The sequence below is a fragment of the Myotis daubentonii genome, chromosome 1 (assembly GCF_963259705.1).
Source record: "Myotis daubentonii chromosome 1, mMyoDau2.1, whole genome shotgun sequence".
NCBI classification, from domain to species: Eukaryota; Metazoa; Chordata; class Mammalia; order Chiroptera; family Vespertilionidae; genus Myotis; species Myotis daubentonii.
Window position 1 is genome coordinate 35,516,313 of NC_081840.1, and position 24,049 is coordinate 35,540,361.

The 24,049-nt window shown below is 41.0% G+C and overlaps 1 protein-coding gene across 3 annotated transcripts; it reads left to right on the forward strand.

Moving 5' to 3' along the window:
• Positions 1–3,077: 3,077 nt before the first annotated feature.
• CCDC198 (coiled-coil domain containing 198) lies at positions 3,078–22,747 on the forward strand. Of its 3 annotated transcripts, none has more exons than XM_059695085.1 (6): positions 3,078–3,471; positions 6,618–6,700; positions 15,505–15,591; positions 17,107–17,208; positions 18,140–18,296; positions 22,497–22,747. In XM_059695085.1, exons 1-6 carry the CDS (start codon positions 3,249–3,251, stop codon positions 22,730–22,732), a joined length of 888 nt encoding a protein of 295 aa, XP_059551068.1. In that variant the 5' UTR covers positions 3,078–3,248; the 3' UTR covers positions 22,733–22,747. The 3 variants fall into 3 exon arrangements, with proteins under 3 accessions (XP_059551068.1, XP_059551070.1, XP_059551074.1); XM_059695087.1 differs by having other exon boundaries at positions 17,110–17,208; XM_059695091.1 differs by lacking the exon at positions 6,618–6,700 and having other exon boundaries at positions 3,338–3,471; positions 17,110–17,208.
• The last annotated feature ends 1,302 nt before the right edge of the window (positions 22,748–24,049 follow it).

Genomic DNA, 24,049 nt, shown 5'->3' on the forward strand with positions numbered 1-24,049 from the left:
TGCTGACTTAGGCCCGCTCCTAAGCTAGCAGGCGGACATCCCCAGAGGGATCCTGGACTGTGAGAAGGCACAGGCAGGGCTGAGGGAACCCTCCCACCCCAGTGCACGAATTTCGTGCACCAGGCCTCTAGTATCTTATAAAAGACTCTATAGATGACATTAAATTCTCCTTTTCCTCTTTTAATAAAATTGAAAATATTTTTATTATCATTCTAATAAAAATTCTCCCAACACATGAGCACTTTTTAAATGATAGTCCTTAAGCATTGATGTTAAATAGACCCAATTAATTTACCCTTTCTTCATTGTTCTTTTCTATACTTAGGTGTAAACTCCTTTAGACAGGAATATGTCTATTTTAATAGATTCTGACCAGTGGGTAATAAGGACTATCCTGTTACATGGAGACATGTAGCAATACTTCCTCAGGAGAAGAATGCTGGCTAAGAGCTATAAAGAGAATCAATTGATTCTTTCTTCATAAATTATTGTGAACCCCATTTTATAGATGAGGACATTGAGGCATGGAAGTGTTAAGTAATCTGAGCAAGTTACAAGGTGTGACAGTGGTGGCTAGTAATAAAAGGAGAAACAAACTAGAAAACTGTGATACATCTACACAATGGAATACTACGCTGCGGTAAAAAAGAAGGAACTCTTGCCTTTTGCAACAGCATGGATGGAACTGGAGAGCATTATGCTAAGTAAAATAAGCCAGTCAGAGAAAGATTTCACTCATTTGTGGATTATAGAGAACAACATAGACAAGCCGTGGGCAAACTACGGCCCACGGGCTGAATCTGGCCCGTTTGAAATGAATAAAACTAAAAAAAAAAAAGACCGTACCCTTTTATGTAATGATGTTTACTTTGAATTTATATTAGTTCACACAAACACTCCATCCATGCTTTTGTTCCGGCCCTCCGGTCCAGTTTAAGAACCCATTGTGGCCTTCGAGTCAAAAAGTTTGCCCACCCCTGACATAGACTGATAAACAGGGACAGATCCAAAGACAGAGAAACAGCAATCAGACTATCAATCCCCAGAGGGAAAGTAGGGGAGGGAGGGGGTAAGGGGAAGAGATCAACCAAAGGCCTTGTATGCATGCATATAAGCCAAACCAATGGACATGGACAACAGGGGGATGAGAACATGAGTGTGTGGGGGGGGGGCGGTTAATGGGAGGGGGGGATAAGGACACATTTGTAATACCTTAACTAATAAAGAATTTTTTAAAAAATAAATAAAAATAAAAAGGAACCAAATTTTCTGCCAAAAAAAAAAAGAAAGAAACAACCAGGGTGTGAATCTTCATTTTTAAAATAATTTCCTCAACAACTAACCAACTTCCTCACAAAGACTGATATTCTCCACACATACAATCTCTCAAAATTAGATAATAGTAAAGAATATGAGAGTGGAATTCTCCCTGATCCAGATCCATGAAGTCCCCATGTAATTTCTCATTCATTTGATGACTTGCAATACTTTACCCTGCCCTTAGAAATACTTAAATTGGTTGTATCAAAAAAAAATATGCTAGATATTGTTCAAATATCTTCATCTTTATCATAATTTTGTTTGTAGATACTGTTAACATATGATTCTTTCTTACAAGTCTCTCTGCCACAGAGAACATGGTTGTAAAATGCAAAGGGAATTAAGTAGGAAAAGGTTAAGCTCAAACATCTTTTTAGATGAACTCTATTGGTTATCAAGACTTTCCAAACCCATGTTAGCCTCTTAGATAATGAATTTTGCAAAAATGGGAAAAAAATTTCTTTGAACTTCACTACAAGGTTATGATGAACATGAACAATTAGAACATGAAAGTGAGTTCTGTTTCTAACTATAACAAAATTAAAATAATAATCACACATAATTCCACAATTCAAAAACCCCCACTCAGCATTTCAGTACATTTATTTCCAGTGCTTTTTCTCCCCTACTTTTTAAAACATAGTGAATAGCCTACCTTTTAAAACCCAAGGTTTACTTGAACCATTTATTCAAGAAGTTTGTCCCATTGTCTTGGAGGAAAATTCCTATTGTGTCCCTATCCTCCTGTAATGTATTCATCTCTTCTAAGGCAATTCAAGTTTGTTGGGGTCCAGTCCCAGCAGGTCCAGGGGTTCCCCAAAGGTGTGGACGGAGTCGGCGAAGAAGGAATGACATGGAGACAGTGTTCAGATGATCAGCATAGTGAGGTTCTCTAGCCAGGTTCTAGCCAGGTCCTCCAGCCAGCTTCTCCAGCCAGGTTCTGTGTTTCATTGTCTTGTTACATCTGTATTTATACCAGTTGATTTTAATCCTATCAATTTCTATTCCAAAGGTTAGGGCGTTTCTTATCTCCATTCCAGGGAGTAAAGATTATGTAGCTTAAGCGTGATTGTTCATAGTTAAAGTGATTAACTACCCGCCTGGCACTTAGTTAAGGGGTTTTATTCCCTCCCTAACTCCAGGGAAAAATCCCTACTTGGGGAAAGAACCTTTCTCGGAGAGGTGATCTTGGTTAAAACACATAGCACCAAGAAGGGGAGCAAACATATTAAGAACAGTATGCCATATACGCCAGGTCCTTGAAACATATGCTGTGCAGATGTTTCTTCCCTGCAACAACTGTGTCAAGCAGCAAGGATGGACCGGCTTCCAGCACAAGTTATTGACAGAAAAATCAAATTATTTAAGCTATTCTGCTGTTTTTTTACCTATTTGGAAGATAAATTCTTCAGTTAAAATTAAAGATTGACTAAGCCCTAGATTATTAGCATGCATCCCTCCTGTCCAAAGGTGATTTAGCTATTCTTACTTAGTTGGTAGTTCTTACAGGTGGGGTTTAAAGGTACATGCAATGAAAGGGTCAAGTTTAAGACTTCTCTAACCCTCTGCTCTCCATCTCTGTTAATGGCCTTCCTGGGGTTAGAGATTTGTTTAATGATCAATAGAGGTTTCTATTGCTACCACTGAGCCTTTCATAAAGTAGCATAACCAAGTCAATGTTTAACTGAATTCTTTGGGTCTGAAATGACAAAGTGGGAGCTGGAGGGAAGTCTCCATGGAAACCAACCTCCCAGGAAGTGGCCAGAAGGGTTAGTGTGTGGTGAAGTAGACCTACAAAGATTTCAGGAAGGAAACATCTGCTTTGGAAAGCAGGGCTAAACGTCTGAAATACTTTGATTAAAACGACCTACGTTAAAGGCCCCACACCACTTCCCTCATGGTTTTCCTTTGACTGTCTTTAAGGTAAAATGGGCCTGAGCCACTCTAAGGCTCACCCTAGGGTGATCAAAGTGGCACCTTTGCAAAACAAAGAGGATGAGACACCCTCGGCTGGTCCTGCGGAGTTTGCATTCACTCAGAACCTGGAAGAAAAGAGTACATATTCCCTGGCCAGACGGCAAGACCGGAGTAAAGCTTGGGAAGGGCAGTTGCCCCCGCTACGAGAGACCTGGTATGGAAGATATTCTGCAGGTAAGCATGAAGCCCAGCGTGAGATTTGTGTATTTGTGCCAAGCAGAGCTATTGGTAGGTTTACCTGTCTAACCCCATAATCTCAGAAAGTTTCTCAATTACAGAAACATAAGGGAACATCTTTTGATGGGAGATTGAATGTCTGTCAATTGTTAAGTATTCTGGGTACGTTAGAATGGGTGTGTAAACTACATAAAGGGCTTTTCTCTTTTTTTAAGTATAATTAATATCATTTTTTATTGTCTAACGTTTTACATATGTCTTCTTTTTCCCCAATTGACCCCTCTCCCCCAAGCCATTCCCACCCCGCCGCAAGCCCCCACCGCCCCAGTGTCTGTGTCCATTGGTTATGCTAATATGCATGCATACAAGTCCTTTAGTTGCTCTCTAACACCCCCCCACACACACACTTTTTGTCTCTAGATCGATCTATTCTTGTTCATCAAATTATGTTGATCATTATATCCCACATATGAGTGAGATCATGTGATATTTATCTTTCTCCAACTGGCTTATTTCGCTTAGCATAATGCTCTCCAGTTCCATATGAGAAGGAAAAATCCTTTTGTTTCAGTTTAGTTTACAGCTAGCTTTGCCAGACAATTACAATTATTTAGATAAAGGTGTGATACCTTGTGACCATCATGTGTTCATCAGATTCTAAATTTAAATCGTCCTCCCCAGTCGTGTTTAATGCCTCAGACTTTGTTATTTTGAAAGCAGCACTGTGGGAGTTCACTCTAATGTGAATTTGGAAACCGCCCCAAACAAAATTGATTTATTGCAATACAGATGAGTGGATGAGTCACTCTGTCCCCAACTCCATATTCTCATGGTCATCCGCAGGACTAAGAACATTTTTTTCCCCATTAAGATAGGAAGCTCTAAGCCTGAAGTGGCTATAAATTATTCTGGGATATTTTACTAGATTTCTAACTGGGGAAGAGATGTGTACATGAATAATGTAAACATACTAGCACATATATTTGTATGTAATTTTCTTTTTTCTTCACATTCTAGATCAATAACACATTATCAAGCTCCCATTGTTGGTCAACTTGGCCAGAAAGCCTTCTATCTATGTTGGTACCTCGGAAATCTTACCTAGAATGACTTTCAGAGCTACTTTCTGTAACTGACAACCTTTGACCCGTTCCCCATGACCTAGGTTTTTATGCTCTTCAACTTCCTAAGGTCATGAATGGGAATTTTCCTCTTAATTTTATTGAATAAGTCTCTTTTTACAAACAATCTAACCCCTTTATCCAGTTTTAAGATTTGGGTATCTGAATGGTAAAAGCTGATTCTAATGGATTAGAGTCACAACTGGAAAATGTTCTTATTTTTGAAATGGCAAAATCACATTAAAAATAAATAACTAGGGGATAGTGAGCATTTTGACCACTATTTTCCAGGGGCCCATATTCTATCCGCAGCTCCACCAAATAGCAAATCGTATGACTTGAGCAATTTACTTCCTTCGTTTTCTTCAACTATAAATCAGGGATAAAAATAGCTACCTGACAATGCCTATGCCATTTCAGGAGAATCAAATTAAATAATGAAGTGATATTACTCAAATCATAGTATATAATTACAGAAGAGTCAGGCTACTGAAGAAAATTTTGCTGAAAATATTTAGATTTTTAAATCCCACATGTGTTTAGTTGCCATTGCTATTGTTTCTGTCTTGCTCACTATGCTGGCATCTCTTAAAAGAAAATAAGGACAGAGCAAAGTGCTTAAGGTGGTCATTGAAGTGTCTTAAGGATAGAAATACATAATTATCCAGGAATTTTTCCATTTAAAATGCAACATGGAGCTGTAGGACAGTCTACACAAGAATCTAGAAATCAGAATGCTTCCAGCCTGTTAAGAAGAGAGGACAAGAACTTCATTCAAGCAGTGTTGGTCATGGTAGCAGTCCCAAAGGCTCAGGAAAATCAAGCTAAAAAAATCCAATTCACAATGGAGCTCTTGAGCCTCTGTTTCCTAACAAAGTTGTTTTATTAAGAAAGAATATTGACATGCTATATTATAGTAGGGACTGTGGGAATGTCTTTCCTTAGTTAGGGGGACTATTTAATTAGGAACTTACAATGCTTAGCGTTGCATACTCCTATTAAACATGCTCAATTTCTTTTTTTTTAATTATTTCTTATTTTTTGCTCCATTTCTTTTTTTAAAATATATTTTATTGATTTGTTACAGAGAGGAAGGGAGAGGGATAGAGTTAGAAACATAAATGAGAGAGAAACATTCATCAGCTGCCTCCTGCACACCTCCTACTGGGGATGTACCCGCAACCAAGGTACATGCCCTTGACCAGAATCTAACCTGGGACCTTTCAGTCCGCAGGCCGACAGAGCCAAACCAGTTAGGGCATTTGCTCCATTTCTTTATTACCTCTCTACCTAATATCTATCTATCTATCTATCTATCTATCTATCTATCTAGTTCATCTAAAAAGAGAATTTATTTTTATTTCTTAAAGCTATATTTTATCCTGATTTCCTATATTATTTGGGGGTGATTTAATGAAATTAAAATAAATCCATACATTTCTATTTTTCATGCCAAATCCTGTGTTTGAATAACATTTGTCATCAATACATTTCTTTAAAAATATGTTTTTATTGATTTTTTAGAGAGAGAGAAAGGGAGAGGGATAGAGAGTAAGAAACACTGATGAGAGAGAAATATCAATAGACTGCCTCCTGCATGCCCCCTACCACCCCCACCACCCCCACCACCTCCCACCCCCCACCCCCAATCCCCGCACTGGGGATTGAGCCTGCAACCTCGAGCATGTGCCCTGATCCAGAATTGAACTGTCAACCTCTTGGTTCCTCGGTGGACACTCAACTGCTGAGCCATACTGGCTGGGTTGTCATCAATACGTTTGGAGAGGAAATGAGAAAAACAGAAATTAAATTCTGCGTCTAAGCTAATATTTTGCATTTGCTCTCATGTAGGGTTCCTGCTTTATATGTTTCATCTCCACATTCAACCCATAGGTTAGGCATATATATTTTTTTAAAAAGGTACAAAATTGGTTAACAAAGTCTAAAAACTAATTGTTAAACTTATTTAATAGTAAATTGTTTCTAATGTGTTTTTTCTTGCTTCTCCCCCAATCCTTCAAGTGCCCAGGGCCATGTATTTTGACATCCCACTGGAACAGGGAGAAACAAGTATTATTAAAAGGCATCCACCCCGAAGACTTCAAGTAAGATAAATTTAAAAAGCTTCATAGGAATTTAATGGTCACATCCCTTTTTAACTATAATCATAAAAGAGGGATATTAAAAAGGACCAAGCAAACGAGAATGACAGTAATGTTAAAGAGAATGTTATCAATGCAAAGACCATCTTTCCTTCAGTTTCCTTTTGTAATGATTTCACTTTTGAAAGCCACTACCAAAAGGAGAAAGCATAGTACCAAAGACATAGCCATGATGAGGCTCAAAGGACCTGAAACTTGCATTGATTAGTTGAGTGACTATGGGGAAATCACTTGTAATAGACAATGATAACAATAACAATAGCTAGTACTATTTAATTTTCACCTACTACAAGTCAGAGACACCCCAGACAACTTGATCTATGTCATCCATTTAATCCTCAGACCCCTCTATGAGAAAGGAAGCATTATCTTTGTTGTATACATGTAGTTCAGAGAGTTAACAAGGACAACAGAGACCACATATCAATCAGGTCTCCAAAGCCCTTTTTCTTAACTGGGCAGAGATGATCTCTACAGCCCTTCTGTCCCTACCCTTCTATTGTTTTAAGTGTCAACTGGTTGTTGAAATTGAGAACATTGGATTTCAAGGCAGCAAAGCAAATTTTAAATGCACTCACCTTAATAAATATTTAATGAATTTTCTCCAGAGAACTGTAAAGTCTCAGAACTCTCATTGTAGAAGGGGAAAGAGATATGAGTGGGTCTTTGAAAATAAGCACCAGCTGAAAGCAGGGCTGGGGTGGGGGTGGGGGGAGAAGGGGGGGTGTCTCAGTGAGCAGGATTTACCGCTGACGTTTGAAAAGAATCAAAGCCAAATCCCACCTGCTACACAACTCACCCAGATGACTAGACCAATCCCAGGTGTATCTGAGCTCATTTGTTAGGCATTATTTCTGTTTTCAGTTGGTTTTTATTTACCTGTTTTCTCCAAAAGCTCACAATCATTATTTAATCTGATTATATCTTTTGGTCACACAAAAAAGCATCTTTTCCCAAACGATTAAAAGCCTTAAAATATTGTTTAATGAAAAGTAACCAGTGAAAAGTAAGTGTGTAGCAGTCTGTAGTTCACAAAGTACTTTTCATACCTAACAATCCTGAATACGCTAAAAGAGTACATCAATCCATCACGCTCAAAAAGAGAACTCTGGTATTTCAAAGACTGCATCCCCACATCCTAACCAAACCACCTTAAAAAGAAAAATCCAGACAAATGAATTATTTGAGCTCAAAGACCATGTGTTATCCAGCCTTATATCTTCAGTCACTAACACTTAATACATACCCCACAATATTTTGTGAATGAATGAACAGATCAATGAATAAGAAAGAGACCCTTTGTTCCTCGTGGGGAAAAAAAAATCAAAGTGCACTCCCTGCTGGAGACCTGTAGCATCACTAGATTGGAAGTCCAATTGTCTAACCAACATAACAAATGTGATGAATAATAAGGATAGAGGAGTGTTTTATTGAACCCCAGAGTTGGGAGGCACCTGCACTTCAGGGAAGAACTGTGCCTTGGAACCTGAAAGGCAGAACTTCCTATGTGTCTCCCCTGTGCTATTCTCTCTGCATTTGCTTTATTCCCTCCCTGCAAATCAAATTTCTCAGCTCCTCAAGACCATCGGTGATATGTGACCAATAATTTGCATCTTACCATTCCAGTCAAACAGTGTGGCCTGGCCCTCTTGGCTCCAATTCCAAATTCCTGAGAGAGAGAAAAATCTTATTGGCTCAGCTCTGCTCATGATTCCAGGTTTGGTCCAAAGAGCTATGACCAGGGGGTATGCCATGCAGTGGAAATGTAGAATCTGAAGGCAGCTCCCTGAGAAGAGGGAAATCACTGGGAACTTGGCAGGCATCTGAAAGATAGAAACTATAATTATCTTTCACAAATGAGACTCAGCACATTTTCCACTACAAATGGGTTTTTGAGAGAATAATAAATGCTGGGTTCCCATGACATGCTAATTAATAGCCTAATCCCTGGCAGGGAAAATTCTAAAAGTATTTTTTAAATTATTAAACCAGGTTGAATCGCACCTTAAATAATTTGACTTGCATATTTGGCACTCCCTACTTCCTGAACATCTACTCCTCAAGCAAAGAGCAGGTCATGAACTCAGGTTCTCTCTAACTTGGAGTTGCTTGGATCTGAGAACCTCTTCCAGGGAGCTCTACAGCAAATGTGCCTGCCCCGTGCTGAAGAGTTGACCATCACTGTCCCTTCTGGCCTGACTCACCTTCTCATCCAGCTATCTCAGATCCAGCCTAAGATGGAGATGTCCACCCCAACCCCCACCCCACTCTATAGTGTTTCATCAGGTAATCTCAAATGATTCCCTCATCTCCAAAGATTTGCTCAAATCTCACCTTCCCTGGAAAGTTTATCCTGACAATCCATTGACAATTGCAACCCTCACCCTAGCTCTCCTGATTGCCCTGGCCCTTCACTATTCCCCACCCACCCCCCACCCCCAGAACACTTATTTTCATCCAACACAAGCAATTTACTTACCTATTATGTTCGGTGTGTATTTTCTTCAGTGCCTTTTCACCCTCCCCCAACCCCAATGCTAGAATATAATCTTCACAGAAGCAGGGATTTCTGTCTGTTGTCTTCTATATTGTATATAAGTATCTAAAACAGTACATGGCAGGTAGTAGGTGAGCAATAAGTATGTGTTGAATAAATGTTGAATGAATGAATGAATGAATGAATGAAGAGTAGAGGAGAGAAAGATGAGCACAAAGGCTGGTGATGAGAGATACGGAGGATGGCTCTGACCTGGGTGGTCTGTGCTGCTTTGGGTATTAGACAATTTGTCACAAACTTCTTTTTCTTTACCTTTTTGGTCCTTTGCCAATTTTCTATCAGCTTTTTCTTTGTGATTCATACGAATTCTTTATGGGACCTGGTCCTTTTTCAATGACCTGTGCTGCAAATATCTTCTTTTCATCTACGGTTTGCTTTTTCATTTGGCACATGCGCATGCATGGGCGTGTGTACACATGAATTTCCAGTTTTAATGTCAGATTTCTCAATCTTAACCTTTATGTTTTGTATTTCTTGTATTTTGACTAATTATTCTCTTTCCCAAGTTCGTAAAGATATTTTGTATTTCTAACATTTATACTATTTAACTTTTCACACTTAGGTCTTAATCCATCTGAAATTCATTTGTGTGCAGGTGTGAGGTTGAAATCTAACTTTACTTTTTCCCCATTTGATTAATCTATTGCCCCAGCACTCTTTACAGAATCATTCATTCTTTTGAAATCATTGATTTGAAATGTTACTTCTGTCATATATCCAATATCCAAAGCTTCATGAATCTGTTTCTGGACTCTCTCCTCTGTTGTGCTGGTCTACTTGGTATCTGCGCGGGAATTCCACACTGTCGTAGCTATTAACTTTAAACCGAGTTTTTATATTCAATAAGGAAAGTCCCTTCACTTTATTCTTCTTCAGAGTTATCTTTTGCTATCCATAGCCCTTTGCTTTTCCATGTGTAGTTTGGATCTTCTTGGCAAGTTCCACAAAAAAACCTTATCAGCATTAATAGATTAACTTGGGGAAGATTAGCCAAGTTTACAATATTGAGTCTTCGAAACCATGAGCATGGCATAAATCTCCATTTAATTATATTTTCTTTTAGATATTTCAATAATATTTCATAATTTTTCAACAGAGGTCTTGTGTAATATTTTTTGTTATATTTCTTGGTACATCTCTCAGCTTACATGTTGATGCAGCTTTTTTTCACCAGGAAAAGGGGTGAAGAATAATGCAGCCCTTGAGTTGAAACTGTGAGCCTGGCTCTAGTTTCCCATCTTGTATGGAGCAGTCTTAGGTCCCATTTAACCTATAGAAATAACTCACAGCCATCAGGAATCCTAAATGCCTTATTGATCTGCCTCCCCCAAATTTTCTGTTCTGTTTTCTAAGTCAGGGAGATACATATCTTGTATCAAAGACTGACCATATCTTTTTGGTTTCCTGCTTTATTTTTTTATTGCTATATGTTTGGAGCAATGAATGTTATTAAAATGTGAGCTCCTTGCAATGCCTTGACCAGAAATTCCCCCTTGGCCTTACGATTTCTTCCTCCAAGGCCGTCTTGGACATCTTGACCTTTGTCCCAGAGCCCACATTCTTCAGTCACGGTGCCAAATGAACGTTATACTTTCTTCAAGTTGTCGCTGCCCACCTTTCTCCTACTAGTAAATAGAAGCTCAGGTTAGTGTTTGTCACCACTAACAGATTGAATCTCTTGTCTCCTATGTGACACTTCCACTGGCTATCCTGACAATTTGTTTTGAGAAACCAAATAATCCAGAAATCTTTAGACAATTTTTTTTAAGTGTCATTCTAACAATTCTCCAAGTAATTCCGTCAATTGTATTCTCTCTGAAGATGATGAAGTGAGGCATCCCATTTCCCAGGGAGAGAAAAGGAACTAAATATGAAGCCAGAATTCCGAGGCCACTTCACTTGACTACTTTGTTTAGAGAAGCCAATTTTCCACCAATATTTTCTGCAGTGCTTCCCAGGTCAAGTAAAAAAGATTTAACAGAGGGATCCTATTTGCAATGTTAGTTGCTGCCATCTAGTGTCCTTTGGGGAGAAATAGTGTGAGCCCTTAGGTTCTTTTCAATGGCCAGGAAGAAAGTAATTGCTTGCAGAGAGTACTTGAAGACACCTGCTACTTAACCCTTATCAGAACTGCAGATTGAATATCAGAACTGCAGGTACATCAATCAGACTCCTTGGTATTTACCCCAAATGAATCGAAATCTCATATCCATACAAAAGTCTACACACAGATGTTTATAGCAGCTTTATTCATAATTGCCAAAACTTTGAAGCAACCAAGATACCCTTCAGTAGGTGAATGGGTAAATAAATTGTGATATATCCAGAAAATAGAATAACTTAGCATTAAAAGGAAATGTGCCTATCAAGCCATGAAAAGACATGGAGGAAACGTAAATGCATATTACTAAGTGAAAGAAATCAATCTGAAAAGACTGCACACTGTGTGATTCCAACTTTATGACATTCTGGGAAATGTAAAACTATAGAGATAGTCATGGAAATACCAGTTGTCACCAGGAGTTAGGGGGAAAGAGAGATGAGTAAATAGGCAGAGCACAGAGGATTTGGAGAGTAATATAACCACCTCTATATGGTACTTCAATGGTAGGTTCATGTCATTATACATTTGTCCAAACCCATTAGAATGTACAACGCCAAGAGTGAACCTTACTGTAAACTAAAGACTTTGGGTGATAATGATATGTCACTGTAGGTTTATCAGTTGTGATCAATGTTCCAATCTGGTGCAGGCTGTTGATAATGGAGAGGTTGTGAGCAGAAGGTATATGAGAGCTCTACTTTCTGCACAATTTTGCTGTGAACCTAAATCTGCTCAAAAAATAAAGTTTATTAATTAAACATACACACAAATATACGTATATACTATTATTTTTTTTGCCAGAACATAGCCCATATCTGTTGAATCTCAATCCCCAATGAATTGCTCAGGACTTTTTTCTTTTAATTCCCAGAGTTTCTAGTGATAAATCAGGTTTAGGAACAAGTAGTAGAGGAAAAAAGCATGAAGTTCAGAACTGGACAGACCTGAGTTTGAATCCTGGAGTTGCCACTTACTAGCTATGCAACTTTGGACACATCACTAACCTCTCTGACATGGGGAACCATCATCATCATCATCCACAGGGTTCCCATGACAACTGAATGAGATGACCTATTGTGACCCTGAGCACGATGGACAATAGCGGCTGCAAAGGCATTTGGGCCTAACCACCAGAAAGAACCAAATCCTGAACCACGCCAGGGGATAGCATAAACACTTCCTGTTCTTTCCTCACCTCCCCCCCCAAACTCCCTAGTTATTGCTGATTCTCCCTCCCATTTACCTGGATATCCCTTGACCCTTGGTCTCCATCCCCCTTCCTTTTCTACTCCATTCCCCTCAGGGTTCTGACTTGACCAGCTGCTGCTTCCTCTGCCAGCAGGTCCCATTTGTCCTGCATCTTTGTGTTCTGCAGAGAAGAGAGACAAACCTCTCTCTTACTAGTATTGATCACCTCTCATTAGCTCCTTGCTAAGTCACTATGTTAAAAACAAACAAAAAGCTACTTCCTCACGTTAGGCTGCTTTAGCAGAAGGACATGCTGGCTGCCCTCCCGGGAACAGCCCAGGCCCAGGCCCGGGACCAGGAACGGTCCCATAGGGAAGTAGCAGGAGGCACATGTCACTCTCCCACTATGAGTGCTGGATGCTCAGCGTCCAACTCCCGTGGTCTCGCTCTGTCTCTTTTCACTCTTGGAAGCTACCACTGGCTTCCAGAACTACGCCTTGATAATACAACAAATCAGACTACAATGAAAAATAATTTCAGAAGATGTTAGGATTTGCCTTTCATGGTGGACTAAGGGAGTAGCGCTCACATTGTTTGCTGCAGCACGTGGCATCCTGGTTCCCTCCTGCTACCCGAGCCATCACTTCTGTCTCCTTGGCCATTTCCTCTTCACACACCAGCCTCTCGGTGTTGGACTCCTTGGCGCTGCTCTTCTCATTCTTGACGCGCCCATGACTATGGCTTCAGTTTTGCTTTACCCAGGAATGGCCCCCTGCACAGACCTGTCCTCTGAACTCCATGCTTGTTCAACACCTCAACATCTACTCAACATCTACACTGATATGTCTCAAAGGCTTCTCAAACACAACCTGCTCTAAACCGAATTTGTATTTTCCTGCTATATTCCACCTAAACCTGGTCCTCCTCTAGAATTCCCCATCTCAGTGACTGATAACACTATCTGTACCTTGTATTTGAATATCATCTGGACACTTCACTCACCCTCACCAGCCATCATGAATCCTGTTTGGTCAGTTTTAAATATTTGTAGAGTCCATCACGTGTCCTTCCAGGAGCCACAGCCGCCCCCCTCCCCCCCCCCCCCCCCACCACCACTACTCTCTTTAGTTGTTTAGTTTCCACACTTCAGCTACAGTGATCATTTTTAAAAACAACTGTAGCAACCATGTCACTACTTTGCTTAAAATGTGCCAATGGCTGCGCATAGTCTTAAGAAAACCAACATCTGATACTACCCTATTAGGCCTGGCATAAGCTGACCCCTGCCTCCCTCTCCAGCCTCATTTGAGCGGCTCTCCTCTCACTCTGAACTGCAGCCAACTTCTTGCAATTCCTTCAATAGCTCATGCACTCTCCTAACCTTCGTCCTCTTAATACTTCCAACCTTCCAACTTCTGCTGAAAATTACTTCTTCAGCAAACTTTTGGGGACTGCCTCCTTACCCTTCTCCCTCTTGTATTATTTTTCTAGGGCTACAATCATGAAGTGTAAAAAACTGTGTGACTTAAAATAACAGAAATGTACTATGTCACAGTTCTGGAAGCTAGAGGTATGAAATCAAGGTGTTGGCAGGGTAGGTTTCTTCTGAGGGCTGGGATGGAGAGTCTGTTCCATGCCTTTCTCTTAGCTTCTGATGATTTGCTGGCAGCCTTTGGCATTCCTTTTCTTGTGAAACATCACTCCAATGTCCACCTTGATCTTCACATGGTGATCTTCCAAATTTCCTCTTTTTATGAGGACACCAACATATTGAATTAAAGGTCCAGCCTACTCCCGTATAACCTCATATTAACTAATTATATCTGCAAGGACCCCATTACCCAATAAAGTCACATTCTGAGGTACTAGGGGTTAGAACTTCAGCGTATAGATTTGGGAGAAGGAACACAATTCAACTCATAATACCACCCATTTCTGAGGTGGAGTCCTCCAGGAATAATATATTTTCATAGTCCTGCCCTGCAGACTTTTCCCTCAAGTGCTGATTAGTTTGTAATTCTTAATCAAATAATCACACAAGCGAAAGTATATCTGATCCTCCTCCCCCATAGACTGTAAGCTCCATGAGGGACCATGCCCATTTTTGTTGACCACTGTACCCCCATGCTTGGCATATGGCAATTGTTCAATAGGTATTCACTGAGTGAAGCAATGAACTCCATGGCCCTCCAGGTCCTTCACTGCATGGCGGTGTGAGCAGGGCAGCATTTATGTCCCTGCCTACTCAGTCTCCTCCCAGCACTCTAGCTTCTGGAGCAGCCGGTCCTCTGAGGCAAGTAGGACTGGAGGCAGAGCTACTGGCTCATCAATTGCTGCCCAATTAGTGACCCCTTGAAACTCCAGCATCACTTTCCCTATGAAGCCAACCCCCGCTAGGAAAAGTCATGCCTAAGATTTGCTAGCACCCTGAACTTCCGTTTCACGTGTGCCTCTTAAGCACCACCGATTATTATTGAGGAGGATAAGGGAGCTCCTCTGAAGATGTTAAAATACGTCACTTCTCCAAGAACCAGAAGAGTTCAGCTGGGTGGTTAATGGATGAAGAAAATAACTTCTTGGTGCGTCTTTCATCTCTAATACTCTAAGATCCTCATTATTCGATAACTTTAGACATGGTCTCTCAATGCAGCTAGAAAAGGATTCTTAGTCTTTTAACTCTCTGACCACTATTTAGATCAATAAGTCACTGACCATAGGGCAATAGAACCATATAGAACCCAGAATACCACTGTGATCCCATTGAAATTGCCTTCTCTGTGTGCTCTCAAGAGCAAGTGCTGCTTTCGCAAAGTGTTAAGATAGTTTAATGCCTGGTTTTTATGTTTCATCATCTCATGGCTCGAGGAATGCTGAATGCTCTAAATGTTGGGCTTCTAGAAGCTTGAACCCATTGACCTGCCACAAGTAATTACTTCTGAAAGGATCTTGAGCCAGCGAGAACCCAGGACGACTCGCAAAGCAAAGGTGAACTGCAGTGGTACTCGGAGGGGGTGGGTGTAACTGGAGGGTGGGCCGTCCTTTTCATGTACTCCCTGCACAGAGGACTTCAAAGCAAATCACACTATTACGTTATTCAGTGTTAGAACTTGATAAAGCCCTCTGTCTTCTCCTGGGCCTGCCTCCTGCTGGCAACTGCTCTTGCCTGTCAGGTGAACCCCTGGCCCTTCTCCGCTTCCTGGTGGAACAGGGAGAAGAAGAAGAGACAGAGAAATTGTACTTGGAAATTGGTGACTCTAGAAGTGTTCAAATATGTGGGAAAGTCCAGCATAACTCTTCCCTTTCATTTCTTCCACTCGGCTAAAACTTTCTCTTTGTTCTCAGTTTTCAGGATAAATCATACTACAACGCACCAAAAAGTCATCCTGGAAAGGGCTTACTGTAAAATTCTTTCTTTTTATAAACTTGTCATACTCTGCTGAGAAAACTTCCCTCGTGCAGAAATGTAAAATGTGAGGTAGAAGCAGATTTCTAACACTTTCTACTCCTGATTCATTTTGGAACCAGCTAGATACTGCTGTGTGCTGGCTCACTTGGTAGAAGATGTCCAGGTAGTTTTGGATCCTCAAGGCAAGCCGTGGGCAAACTACGGCCCGTTTGAAATGAATAAAACTTAAAAAAAAAAAAAAAAGACCGTACCCTTTTATGTAATGATGTTTACTTTGAATTTATATTAGTTCACACAAACACTCCATCCAGGCTTTTGTTCCGGCCCTCCGGTCCAGTTTAAGAACCCATTGTGTCCCTCCAGTCAAAAAGTTTGCCCACCTTTGCTCAAGGCCATGTTTGTGAGGCTGATAGCACCTCAGGAGATGGCCTCTCCCTGAGGCTCACATCAGTGAACACAGTCATTGTCCACAGGCCACCATAAAACATCACTGAACCGCATCTGGTGGTAAATGAGTGTGCATCACCCCTGATTGCCCTCAATGACTGTCAACACTGTCCCACTGGAGTTTATGGGAAGAGCACCAAAGTCACAAATAATCAACTTCAAGTCCTTCCTAAATTGTAATATACCAGAGCTTATGTTGGTATATAGGGGAACACTCTGTATAAATAGGTTCTAATTTCATAGCCAGACAAGTAGTCAGTGGTAGAAGAGATAGGGAGAAAGAGAGAGAGGTTGGTCTCATCAAACCAGAACACATTTCTGGGGAAATAGTAATAAGCATCTATTGATAGTGGAAGTGATATCTTGTCAAAATGAGATGTGAAAAGATATGTCCATTCAAGGTCTGAAACACTCCACAGGAACCTTAAAAAACTACATTGCACACATTGCCAACTGCCACTCCATTCACTGGTAGCTACACAAAGGTCTTATCTGGGAACTGCCGTGGTTCGCCTTTGATATCAGAGGAGATCTCTATGGATTACGATTGTGGATTCATCTTGTTCTGCTCCAAAAAGGATTTCAAGTTTAGATTGCAGAGTCCATAACTAGTTATCTCACACTAATGAAGGTGTCATCTTTTGTAGCAGGAATTGGAAAAGAAGATGCAAATTCCAATGTATACTTCTGGGAAAAGACAATATTTACATAAGATGCAAATGCTGGAAATAAACCGGAAAAGACAAGAGGTAAATATGAGAAGACTATCATATTTACCAAAGTCACTGAACATGATAACTGCCCTGGCACATAAAGGTAGTTAAGGGTTCATCTCCAGTCTTTTTAAATCTAGCCATTAGATCCAAAAGATTCAACTACTGGAATTGGGAAGAACCAGCAATATTCCTTCTCCTACCAACTAAGTCTTTCCTCTGTTTTCAATCTTCATAGGATCTAGCTGTGTCTCAGGTCTCTCTTTTTAAACTTTTGCTTCTATGACATTCTGGCTCCAGAAGAAAAAATGGGTTAGATCATTTTTCTTGGTTTAGTAAAAAAAAAAGGGGGGGGCGGTGAGTGGTGTGGGGTTGGTCTTTATTCTGATACTGAAGCATCTCTGCAATGTATGCCATAGAGCGGTGGTCGGCAAACTGTGGCCCCTTGAGCGTGGCTCTTCCACAAAATACCATGTGCGGGTGCACACATACAGTGTGATTGGAACTTCGTGGCTACACTCAAGGGGCCAAAGAGTCGCATGTGGCTCGTGAGCCGCAGTTTGCTGACCACTGCCATAGAGCGATCTTACAAGAAAGACCTCTTGTTACAAAGCCATGTACAGTATGGCTCCAAACTTCTCACTCCAGTGAATAAGCCTAAAACCACTGTCTGCTGTTATTCCAATTATATCAACCAGCCTTCGGAGAAATGCTTTCACAGAAGTCCTCACCTTTTTGAGACGGCGGATATATTCTCCCTTCTCCTAACAAACCTGTGCATAAAGAAACACTCTGTGCCTTCTAATAGGAAAAAGAGAGTCCTATTCTGATTAGGGGACCACAGATGCCCACAGATGATTACACAACTGGCAAAGTGGCTGACCCATGGACCTATTCTGGTGACAGTAGCTGAGGGTGGGGATGGGGGTTGGGAGGACTTGAACCATTTATAACTGATCGTTTTCAGGCCCAAGTGGAGTTGAAGAAAAGTCTTCACAGGGAGGCGAGGATTAATAAGGAGAAACCGAGGGACAGCACAGCCAAGAAAATCCTTGACAGCATCCCCAGAGATGACGGTGACTTTCTAACCGTGTTGCCTGATGAAACCTTAAACCCAAGTCCAGGTGAGCCATGTCGTTTTTTTCAGTAAAATAAAGTATTTCAAGTGTTTCAATCATCACCAAATAAACTTTCAGGGGTACGGGTAGGAACTTGTTAGGGTAGGAGGTCAGTAAACAGCCTGAGGTCCCGGCTGATACTTACTTCCTGGAATATAGTGGGTAGGTTATCATGTCATTTGGATGGCCCGGAAGAAAAGGCAGAAGTTTAAGCACTGTAATAAGATGCTTTCTTTCTTTATAGAGCAGTGATGGCGAACCTTTGGAGCTCGGCGTGTCAGCATTTTGAAAAACCCTAACTTAACTCTGGTGCAGTGTCACATATAGAAATTTTTTGATATTTGCAACCATAGTAAAACAAAGACTTATATTTTTGATATTTATTTTATATATTAAATGCCATTTAACAAAGAAAAATCAACCAAAAAAATGAGTTCGCGTGTCACCTCTGACACGCATGTCATAGGTTCGCCATCACTGTTATAGAGGCTTGCTGTACTTTGTATGCATTATTGGCAATCCTCGCTCCATCCCTAGGAGGGAAAAAGGCCAGAGAGCCTCACCTTGTGGTGAGAGAGAATAAAGCACGTGGAGGATATATTAAACGGGAAATGGGTATCAGCTGGTTGGGTGCCACATGCAGACACTCTCACCCCCGGCCCACTCTTCCCCCCACAGCACACTCGGCATATCTAAACTGAATCCAAGCCTGCCCCTGCTGCATCCATGCATTCAGCGAGGCCTCCGTGCTCTGGGGCCTTTCCGGCCTTTCTGTTCCCCCTCCTGGCAGCTGGTCAGTCGCCAAGTCCTGTTGAGGTCGCCTAGCGCTGAAATCTCCCTTCTGTCTCCCATCCCCCATATCGCCTTTAGGCCATCGTGTCATACCAGGGCTATTGCGACAGCCTCCTGACTGCACTCCTCACTCAGGTCTCACCCTCCCACATCAGCCCTCCACTTCAGTGGTTCCCAGTGTGGTCCCCAGACCTCCAGCACCAGCCTCACCTGGGAACGTGTTAGGGCCCCAGCCAGAGTGACTGAATCAGAAACTGCAGGATGGGCACAGCAATCTGGGTTTAGCACCCTCTACCGTGGTGATTCGATGCCTGTAAAGTTTAAGAACCACAGGTCTATTGTCCACAGACCAGCAGGGTCTGCATCACCTGGGAGTTTATTAGAAATGCGGAATTTCAGACCCCACCCCAGACCGACTGAATCAGGCCCCACATTTTGTCAAGATTCCAAAGTGGTTCCCCTGCACAATAATGTTCTAGAAGTACTGCACTCAGAGTGGAGGAGCCTTATACAATGCAAATCTGATCAACTCACTGTGTTGCTAAAAGAAATCCTTCAGTGAGTCCCCATCAGCCTGAGGACAAAGTCTAACTCCCTCCCTGGCTTCATCTCCTGCCATCTCCTACCCAGCCCCACACCGCAGTCAGCCCAGATTGCTCACAGCCTCAGATTGCGGTGTGATTTCCAACAGATATCTGCATACGTAACCCCTGCGCTATGTTGCCCCACCAATTAGAGCCCCATAAAGTTTGCCCTGTCTGTATTGCTCCAGGGCAAGCCCACCCTTGCAAATGTACAAGATTGTCTACCCTCTTAGATTGCCCTGCTGTGGGCCAAATCCCCACCTCAGCAAGACTGACCACTGAGAGCTCTAGGGAGATGCTGGCCACGCCTCTGGTGGTCTTGGGCTTCTAAGAGCAAAATAGGCAGCTGAAAGAGATCCTGCTCCTGCTCAGAACGAGATGCTTAATCAATACATTAATGCAATAAGAACAGGCTGAATCATTGAAAATCTACTTGAGGCATCTATGTAACCTATACTCCTGAGTCCCGGAATAAAATATGCCGTGTTATCATGCAGAAAAACAACTTTTACAATTAAAAAAAATATTGGCAAAACAAGTAAGAAAAGTGCCTCAGCTACAGTTAGACACAGAGACTCATTGTTTGAGATCAGGCCAAGGAAAACCAACACAGGTGTAGTCTTTGGGAGGTGCTCCAGAATTGGAGAGGCTCAGGGGAGACTGTGACACATGGTGATGGGGTTTTCCTGCTTTCCCCATGCTATTCTGAGCTGCTTCATTTTTCTCTGGCAAAGGTTTATGGAGTGCTTACTATAAGCCAGGCACTGTGGTCTGCCCTTAAATGCATTAATCCTCACATCACCTATAAGGTAGGAGTTACTATTAGGCCCTACGTAATGGAGCCAATATTCAAGGCCAAGTCCTTCTGACTCCCAAGTGTGCTCTCTCACCCACCCTCTTGTACAGCCTCGTTGGAGCTCCGTCCAGGACAACCGTGGGAAATTCTGCAAATATAGAGGTTGTGACTCCTCAACCTTATCTTTCAAGAGCAGGCTGCCCTCTGCAAAGCCTATAGATTTCACCACAGCAGTAGGCACATGCTGGATTAATGATTCCTTTTTACTTATTCCAAAATAGTGTCTTTGATTTCTTCCCCTGTCTTCTAAAAGCAATTCTCTTTGCTTTCTCCTAGAAATGGGGTGTAGCCAAGATCATAGACTTACAAGAGGATCCTGCTAGTTAGATTCTGGTAGTTAAGATTCCTCTGTACCCATCTCCTCTGATTTTATGCTGTATTTGCCTATTCCGTTCCCTCTTTTGGAATTGACGTGAGAGTTCAAGTCTCTTTCTTTCTGCAGCTTCTTTAAAATGAAATCACCCACACTTTACATATATTTATATAATAAATTATATATACTGTATATGTATATATATAAAATGATACATAACTAACACAAAGTGAACATCGTTTTTTAGAGCTTAAAATTCTATGAGTTTTAAGATGTTTGTGTTGCTCTTGCCCTTTCCAGAAGCCATATGTAGTGGGTAGAAAAAGGCATGGACTTGGAATCAAGGTCTTTCATTTGAGCCCCACCAGGACATTCATTAACTGTAATAAATGGGAGCAGGGACCTTCTCTAGCTCCCAGAACAGTGCCTGGTACATAGTATCTCTCAATAATTATTAGATATATATTTGTCTACATGAGATTATTCTATAGACAAAGAGATTACAGCTAAATTATAGTCATTTAATCTCTGCAAACCTCAATTTCCACATCTGTAAAATGGGAATATAAAGCATGTCACCAAGTAGGTTTTATGTAAAATTAATATACATCTGCGGGAAAGCATATATAAAATGTAAAGTGTCATGTAAATGCATGGGAATATGGACACAACTGAAGAAAGATGGAACTGATATCTTATAGTGAAAATAACTATATACCTCAGGGAAGTGTCATCCTAAATACATCATTTGTCACCTGCACAATTCTGGTCTTATCTGGACACCTGTGCTATTATTTACTTAGTATTTTAGTAGTTTTCTTTAAGCTTCTTCTAAGAACAAGGGCAACTTTCCTACATAACCACAATACAATTATTACACTTACAAATGTTAACATTCGTACATGCTATTTTCTAATGTTTGGTCCGTATGTGTCGATGGTTATCCCCATAATGCTCTTTATGGCTACTTTTTGTTTCTCTGTTAGTGCTTTCTTTTTTAGATCCAGGATCCAAACCAGGATCATACATTGTATTTTATTTTCTGTTTCTCAGTCTCCTTTTTTGCTTGTTTGTTGTTTTGTTTTTTTAGAGAGAGAGGATGGTGAGAGAGGGGAGAGAGAAAGAAAGAAACATTGATTTGTTGACCACTTATTTTTGCATTCATTGGTTAACTCTTGTATGTGCCCCAACCAGGGATCAAACCCGTTACCTTGGTGTATCAGGGCGATGCTCTAACCAGCTGAGGTATCTTGCCAGGGCTTCTTAGTCTCCTTGATTTTCTTCTTTTTTTCTTTTCTCCTTCCTGCCTTTGTTCTTAGGAGATTTGTGGTGATGGGCGCTGGGGGGCAGTGACTCTACAACTAATTCTCAAATGGATCAACTGAAAAGTACATATATAGTGACAAAATGTTGTTGGTGAGTTGGAGTGTACAGGTATATATACAGGTATAGTATTCTTGTGCCTTTCAGAAGATTTAAATTTTTTTAGAAAAAGGAAAAGAGAAACATTGTGAATGCTTCCCCAGATGGAATCCTGTATATGTGTATATATTTTTAAAAATACCAAACAGATTATTCTGTGTTCATACAAAAACAGGCACTTAAACAAATACACCATTGTCAGGGGGGAATTAATTAAATCAACTTTTAATTTTTTGTAGGAAATTCACAGAATGCAGACTTTTTAGAACATCATTCAAGGAATGACTATGGTCCCCGGAAAATTGGCAAAATGGAAACATGGCTCCGTGAACAAGAGGCCTGGGGACAGCCGCTCTGGGACAGCTCTAGCTCCGACTCTGAGGAGCTGGGGGAAGTCACGAAGAAACCACGAGCCCTGGTGAGGACCAGGACAGAGAGAATCCCACCTTTTGACGAGTTTTTTGATCGAGAATAAGAATGCTCTTCACTAACCTAGATTCTCAGAGCACTGAAGGCTTCCTTTCCCGTAAAAACTCTTCAAGTTAGTATATGAATTATTCTGAGGGAGCCAATTCACTTGCTTTTTATTTGAAGTCTTATGATTAGCAGGTGTGGCATAGTTTGTTAGTGATGCTGCATAACCAACTGCCTAACACATAGGGGCATAAACAGCAGCCACATGTTGTTACACTCTTCTGTGGGTTGCTGGGCTCGGTTGGGTGGTTCTTCTGCTGGTCCCTTGTGAAGTCTTTCATGAAGATGAAGTCAGCCAGCAGCAAGGGCTTGACCAGGACACTGAGACAGGTGGACCTCACTCCCTCTCCATACAGCCTCAGAGCCCCTTCACATGGTCTCTCCAGCCAGGTGGTGAATGAGGAGCCCAGGGCTCCAAAAAACAGATGTTCCAAGAGGAGGAAGGAGAAGCTGCCAGTCCTCTAAAGGGTAATCATGGGACAGGCTCTGCATCGCTCCTACATTCTGTTTGTTGAAGCAAATCATTGTCCAGATCGCAGTCAATGAAAAAGGGCTTGAATTCCAAACTGTGGCCCACCGGGGTGCGTCTTTGAGACTTGCCCCTACACCATATTTTTAAAAAGCAAATTATAGCTTATAAAGCAAAGAGATGAGAAAGTAGATTTGACACAAATAAAGGTGAGTTTTTAAAGATGCTACATTAGAGACTAAGCTCACTAAGTCACAGTCTTGTGAGTTAGCAGTTTATGATCTCATAACTGAGAGGTTACAGGAAACAGGTGGAATAATGTCTAGTGTGAAATGTTGTTGTGAATTAAAGCTCGAAGTTAAATGAAGAACTCTTAAGAGTATGAGGTGATCTTTGAACTCTTTAAAACTAAAAGGAATGGTAGAAATAGTCAATACAAAAGTTACTCCATTTATAAAAATTAGATTTTTAGGTAGCTTTAAGAGTTTTTTTTGGTGTAAAATTAGGCTGTACTTTTAGCATACTCTAAAAGTACTTTTATGCCATCCAGAAGTTTCTAAAATATTAGTAAAACTTAAATCAAAATAAAAATACCCTTTTAAGCCTTATTTAGGAGACCCCCTCTCAAAAAAAAAAAAAAAAAAAAAAGAGGGAGTTACCCCCTGAATTTGATGTTCAGTGCATTTAAGTCAGTCACAAAGAACCGAAAAAGAAAGATTGCTGTGTCAGGGGATAAACAATCATGTTTCCTTCAAGGACAAAAGGCCTCTAGGTCACCTTTAGGCATTGTTACTCCCAGTTCTTTGCAAGAAGTATTCTTACTTTTTCTGTGGTATATAAAAAGCATAG